Consider the following 6658-nt stretch of genomic DNA (forward strand, 5'->3'; position numbering starts at 1 on the left):
CACAGCATTCCCGTAGAGTAAGAGCGAAGACTTTGGAGCCAAGCGAGCCAAGACTTTGGAGACCAGCTCAGGAGGAGTGTTGGGGTAGCTGGGATAGCTTCTGGTCTTGCTGGAAGTTAGCTGGAGTCGCGAGTCCCAGGCAGGGTCTGGGCTCGGGACGGGGAGGGGCGTCTCGCCCCGCCCAGCTCCCGCCCCTCTCCGGCTCCCGGGTTGCGAGGCTGCAGAGCTCAACCCAGAAGCCGGGCGCCCTGGGGCTGAGCGTGCGACGTGCTATAGCCGGGATGCGCGCCTGTCTGCGGCTCCCGCTCTCGGGCCTGGGCGCTGTGCGACCCCATGGCAGGTAGCAGTGGCCTGGGCGGCGGGGCCGGGGACCTCCAGGGCGTAGGGACGGGCCAGGGGACTGCACTGCGTGCTCCCCGTGCTCTGCTGGCGCTCATAGCTCTGCTGCTAAGCGCCTACTGCCTCTTCGCCCTCCCCGGCCGCTGTCCACCTGCCGCCCGCGCCCCTGCTCCGGTTCCCGCACCCGCCGAGCCGCCCCAAGCCTCCCGCCGTCTGGGAGCGCCCGGCCTGCCGGTGGCCAGCGGCCCGGGGCGCCGGCGCTTCCCCCAGGCGCTCATCGTGGGCGTGAAGAAAGGCGGCACGCGCGCGTTGCTGGAGTTCCTGCGCTTGCACCCCGACGTCCGTGCACTTGGCACTGAACCCCACTTCTTCGACAGGTGCTATGATCGCGGTCTCGCCTGGTACCGGTGAGCGCCCCTGCTGGTCCGCGCCTTCGGCGTTGGTGTGTGCCTTGGACTGTGCTTTCTTAGAACACAGGATGAATAGGGTAGAGTCCTGGGCCCCGGGTCTGAAACAAGCCTGTTAGGGAAATAGACTTGATCTCCCGGGCACAGTGGCCCTCGAAGGAGAGGCCATTTATAGCCAAGGGTCGCAGGAATTAGAAAATCCCAAGAAAAACTCTTCTTCTGTTGGGTGGCCCAGGGACTCAGTGAGGCATGATAGTAGCCTGACAGTAGTTTCAAGCCAGTGAGATAACTGGGTAGGTAGACTTCCCTTTTTAGAGCGTTAGGTACTGGGGATTGAACCTGAAACCTCAGATGAACTGAACAAGTATTCCACCACTGAGCTACTAATATATACCCATATATTATTATGGTTTATATTAATATAATCCCAGTGCGAGTATTTGGGAGCCTTAGAGATACTTAGAGCTCAGTCACTTATTATCCCTTCGCGTCTGTCCATTCTCCGCTATAACTCTGGGTAAGTAATTATCTGACCATTAGTCAAATGTATTAAGGAAGGGCCTGCAGGTTTCCAGAAGCTTTCTAGAAAATGCCTTTCCATCCCTAAGAATCTCCCCGACCCTGCCTGCATCAGGGGAGTCCTTTGTAGCTGCTGGAGTCTGGGGAAAGTTAGGTCTGGCCTTTGACGGGGAGACTCAAAGGAGACTCTGCTCTTTGGTACAGCCCAAGGGTGGGGACCGGATATACCCTCCCGCAGCTGGCCTTTCTCCACACAGGAGAGACTTGGGGTGCAGCCATGGAATGTGGGGAGCACGACCCCAGCTATAGCAGTATGTCCTGGTGGATGGGCAGATACCAGTCAGTCCCTGCTGGTGTGACTGGACACAGGCCCTGCCCACCGCCTCCTGCAGCTATACAGGCATTGAGGGTACCCTGTTTCATGTAGGAGAAATGGGGGTTTGTAGACTGGCTTGCCTCTTCTGCAAGCCTGCGCTGAGCCCAGATCACCTGGGGAGTCAGTGCAGGTGGCACTGCCCAGGCACAGCAGCTTCTGTTTCCCGGGTTCTCTTTTTTGCTAACTTTGCCTTTAGCATTAAGACTGGTGGGTTTGAGGGAGAACAAGCTCCCGACCTCGGATGGGACAGTGCTACACTGATGTTCCCAGCGTGGGAGGAGGGAGTGTTCAGCACAGCATACCACAGTTTCAGAATCCATCTGGAAGTAGTGCAGAGGATGCCGGGGAAGGGAGAAAGCCATGGGCCCCGTCCCATGTCTCAGGGTTGTCCTCTGTGGCTTGCCACTTTGGATTTGCTCACAAGTGTGGAGCAAGCTAAGTGGCCTGGCTGGGCTTCTGGGCTGTGTGTGTAGCCTAGTGCCTTTGCTTGGCTATAGCTGTGAGGGTTGTGTGCTCTCTGGTGACAGTGCCTCAGGTAATGTTCTCTCAGGCCATCACGTGCGTGCACTGAGCCTCTGAAAGTTACCACCTGTGAGTTGATATCTCCAGTCACAGGACCTGTGCTGACGGAAGGGAGGGGGGAGAGGAGCAGCTACTGGGGAGGTACTGCTCGTACTGGGCTGTGATCCGCCTCGTTCAGGCAGTGACCTGTGTATCTACTGGACTGGACAGAGGTGCCCTGGGTTGCTCTTGGCACAAGTATTCTCCTCCCTGGTTCTCCATTATGTCATTTCTTTGGCTTTGTAGTTCTTGCTTTTGGGACAGGGTCTTTTGTAGCGCAGGTTGGCCTCAAATCTTCAGTGTTGCCAAGGATGATATTGAACTCTCATCCTCTTAGCTACACCTGAGTGCAGGGGATTACAGATATCTTTATTACAGGTACTGCTATGGCTGTCTGTCTGTCTGTCTGTCTCTCTCTCTGTCTCTCTTTGTGTCTCTCTATCTCTGTCTCTGTCTGTGTGTCTGTCTGTCTGTCTCTCCCTCTCTCTCTCTGTGTGTGTGTGTGTGTGTGTGTGTGTGTGTGTGTGAGAGAGAGAGAGAGAGAGAGAGAGAGAGAGAGAGAGAGAGAGAATATGCTGACACGACATGAACATGTAGGTCAGAGGCTAATAACTCTTAGGAGTCTTCTCTCTTCCCCCTGTGGGATCTGGAGATTAAACTCAGTCAGAAGATTTGTACAGTAGATGCTTTTACTTGCCGAGCCTTGTCACCCATCCAAAGGGACTTATTTTGTTTGTTTTTGTTTTTTGAGGCAGGGTCCCAGTTCTGCAGTTCTGGCTGGCCTAGAACTTGCAGTGTAGACCAGGCCAGCCTCAGACTCAAAGAGATGGAGGCATGTGTCACCACACCCAGTCCATGGCTGTTTTTATGCAGTTCTAGGAGTTGAACTAGGGCCCTGTGCATGCCGGGCAAATCCTATGCCACCTGAATTACATCCTTAGCTTCCAACAGTCTTCCATCTTGGGGGCCATGGCCTAGACCGCTCTGAAAATCATTCAGCATTTACTAGCCCACTCACCTTATGTACTGAGTGGTTTGGGGTGTCTGTCAGGTTATATTTTTTGGAGAAGCAAGAAGAGGTAAGAAGGGTACAGGTAGGGGAATCCCTATAGCTCCTGGGGTTTAAGGGGTTAGCTCATATGAGGGGCTGTCAGGGTGTGCAGGAGGGGGGCTGGGCATGTTCTTTGCTCCTGTGGCTAGGGACTTGGTTCTGGGATGGGATCTGTAACCGGTTTCCCCTGGGCTCCTTGAATCTGGGCCAAATGAGGTGTGGGATACAGAGGTTGCGGTGGTGTGCTACAGGGGCTGGGCGAATAGGGGTGTGGTCTCAGGCTGGCTGGGAGCCATGGAGAAATGCAGACCAGATGGGGTGAGCACGGCAACAGGAGGCACAGTTCATAGAGCTACTTGACAGAGCTCTGCTCTGCTTGTTCACACCCTCCAGACACTCAGGTCTCCTCTCCAAGCTCTCCAGGCAAGGCTCTCGGATGCCAAAGATGTCAGTTTGCAGAAGGGCTTGGAGCTGTACTCCATTGAACTTTTCCTGGCAATGGCTGGGTGACATTCCAGTGTGTATATGAGGTAAAGTATTGGGGACAGGAGCTCTGGGAACAGAAGCTCCATGGAATCCCCTCTTTCAGGTGGGCCAGGGGGAGGCCTGAAGCTTATCATTTTCCCTTAGTACTTCCTATTCTTTTTATTTTTCTTTTTTCTTTTTTTTTTGGAGCTGGGAACCGAACCCAGGGCCTTGTTCTTGCTAGGCAAGCGCTCTACCACTGAGCTAAATCCCCAACCCCAGTACTTCCTATTCTTTCTCAGTCTTAAGATGCCTGCTTATGAAAGGGGGAGGAGTTACTGGAGCACTGTGTCATCCTGATGGAGGACGGAGACGTGTGCCCTATACTTCTAAGACCAGCTTTGCCTGGATCCTCACTCTACAGTTTTTTACATTCATTCTGCTGGCGCTCTCCCTCTCCCCCCTCCCCACCCCTTCCTTTACCCTCCCTCCCCCTTTCCCCCCTCCACCCTCCCCTCCCCTCTCTCCATTCCCCCCCCCCCCCTCTCCATTCCCTTCCCCTCCCCCCTCTCTATTCCCCCCCTTCCCCTTTCTCTCCCTTTCCCCTCCCCTCTCCCTTCCCTCCCCCTCCCTCTCCCCTCTCCTCCCTCTTCTGAGACAACAAGATCTTGTGTAGTTTTAGCCTGTTTTCAAATTCCCCATCGTATCCACCTCAGTCCTCAGAGTCCTGAGATTATAGACAAGTAACCACCATATCTGGGCCTGCTCTCACGCTCGCCTGATTGAATGGGGGTACACGCACAGGTTCCCTGTCCATCATCAGCACCCCAAACCAAGCACCCCAGCATGGTCCCTTGTGCATTTTTACCTGTCCCACATTTGTATTGTCTTGGGAGCCTGAACAGAGAGAGGAAAATGAAGGTCTGTAGGTCAGTAAAGCTAAGCTTAGGCCCGTGTGTCAGCTTGGCCAGAGTGGGTCCTGGGATGGTCAGAAAGGGGTGAGCAGTATCCCTGAGAGGATGGGAGTCAGGGCTGGGCGGGTGGCTCTCTCAAAGCTCCACTGCCTCTGCTTCTGTTGACCTAGTTCCTAGCTTTTCTTTGGAGTCATTTGCTCAGCTGACCGGCCCCTCCCTGCCCTACCTCACTGTGTACTAACAAGCTGTCAAGTGCAGCCCGAGGACAGCTCTCAGGGTGCCTGGGCCTGCCTGGGCTATGCTCTGTGTGGGCTCCCCTCAGTTCTGGGTTTGGCTGTTGTCAGCTGACTTTCTCTGAACATTTGGATTAGGCCAGCACTCTCCTCCAGAATGAAGGCAATTTCAGAAATGCTGGTTCCTGCTGCCTAGGGCCACCAGGGACCTTGGGACAGGCCCTAGGTAGATCAGAACCATATTACTAACTTTTTAAAGGGGTTCTGGGCTCTGCTAGTGACTGTTTGATGTTCTTAGCTGGGCCCAAAGAGACAACTGAAGGTCAAGAGGGGATGTAATTACATTTAGGGGAGGGAGGGAGAGGCTGGTCTTTGATAGATACATTTGTCAGTAATAATTGATGACCTAATTCATGGTCAGTGATTACAGTAAAGAGGATGTAGGGGCTGTGCCCCAGCCTCGGGGGTGCCTGGTCAAGGCTGGGTGCAGCAGCTTGGAAGGGGTTTGTCTGTGGTGCAGCGTTGCCAGGACTCCATGGAGGTGGCCCTTCGAGATTGTGATAACCTTTGTTTACCTTGGAGCCACACCGATGGGCAGCTTTGGTTTGGGGGTATACTGTAGGACGACACTGGGCACCCCTGCCCTTTAGGAGGGTGAGCCCAAGAGAAGAGGAGGGGTTGTTTGCCTGTTCCGGGAGGGCTGATCTAGCTGGGAAGGGAAATGGCTTTGGAAGAGGTGTATGTTGGGGTCACTCAGTTACTCCTCCTGTCATTTCATAGGGGTCTGATGCCACGTACCCTGGATGGGCAGATCACCATGGAGAAGACCCCCAGCTACTTTGTGACTCAGGAGGCTCCCCGCCGAATCCATGATATGTCCCCAGACACCAAGCTGATTGTGGTGGTGCGGAACCCTGTGACCCGGGCCATCTCTGATTATGCACAGACACTCTCCAAGACCCCAGGTTTGCCCAGCTTCCGTGCCCTGGCCTTCCGCCACGGCCTGGGTCCCGTGGACACGGCCTGGAGCGCTGTACGCATTGGCCTCTACGCTCAGCACTTGGACAACTGGCTACGCTACTTCCCTCTGTCCCACTTCCTGTTTGTAAGCGGTGAGCGCCTGGTCAGTGATCCAGCTGGCGAAGTGGGCCGTGTACAGGACTTTTTGGGTCTCAAACGGGTTGTCACTGACAAACACTTCTACTTCAATGCTACCAAGGGCTTCCCCTGCCTCAAAAAGGCCCAGGGTAGTGGGCGCCCCCGATGCTTGGGTAAATCCAAGGGCCGGCCTCATCCCCGAGTGCCGGAGGCTGTGGTCCAGCGCCTGCAGGCTTTCTACCGGCCGTTCAACCGCAAGTTCTACCAGATGACTGGACAGGACTTTGGCTGGGACTGATCAAGATCTGGCTCAGCCTTCCCCTGGATGCCCAATACCTTTAATTTATGTCCGTTTGACTGGTCATTGCAGTGTTTAGGAAATAAAGACTGGATTTGTCTTCTTCCACTTTGGCTTGAAGGTGGGGGCAGGAGTGGGATTATAAAACCTGTCAGACACTGGCTGCCTGCTGGCTTGCCCTGGGAGGTAATCAGTGTCCTTGGTCATATGTCACAGGTGAACACCTGAGGCTCAGAGAGGTTGAGCTCAGTGACATACAGGTGGCCCTGGAGGGCCTTACGAGGCTGAGCAGGGTTGTCCATACGTCTAGGATGAAACAGGCTCCAGGCTCCTGAGTGGTGGAGCAAGACAAGGCTGGCTTGGTCAACTGTGTGTGTTATATCCACTACCCCATTTT

At 54.8% G+C, this 6658-nt stretch overlaps 1 protein-coding gene across 2 annotated transcripts; it reads left to right on the forward strand.

Annotated features, from left to right (window-relative positions):
* Positions 1-238: 238 nt before the first annotated feature.
* Positions 239-6369, forward strand: Hs3st6 (heparan sulfate-glucosamine 3-sulfotransferase 6). Of its 2 annotated transcripts, none has more exons than XM_032913333.1 (2): positions 239-746; positions 5646-6369. In XM_032913333.1, the coding sequence occupies exons 1-2, from the start codon at positions 334-336 to the stop codon at positions 6259-6261; spliced, it is 1029 nt and encodes a 342-aa protein (XP_032769224.1). In that variant the 5' UTR covers positions 239-333; the 3' UTR covers positions 6262-6369. The 2 variants fall into 2 exon arrangements, with proteins under 2 accessions (XP_032769224.1, XP_032769225.1); XM_032913334.1 differs by having other exon boundaries at positions 334-716.
* Positions 6370-6658: the final 289 nt, after the last annotated feature.

Source organism: Rattus rattus, chromosome 9 (assembly GCF_011064425.1).
Source record: "Rattus rattus isolate New Zealand chromosome 9, Rrattus_CSIRO_v1, whole genome shotgun sequence".
Lineage (NCBI taxonomy): Eukaryota > Metazoa > Chordata > Mammalia > Rodentia > Muridae > Rattus > Rattus rattus.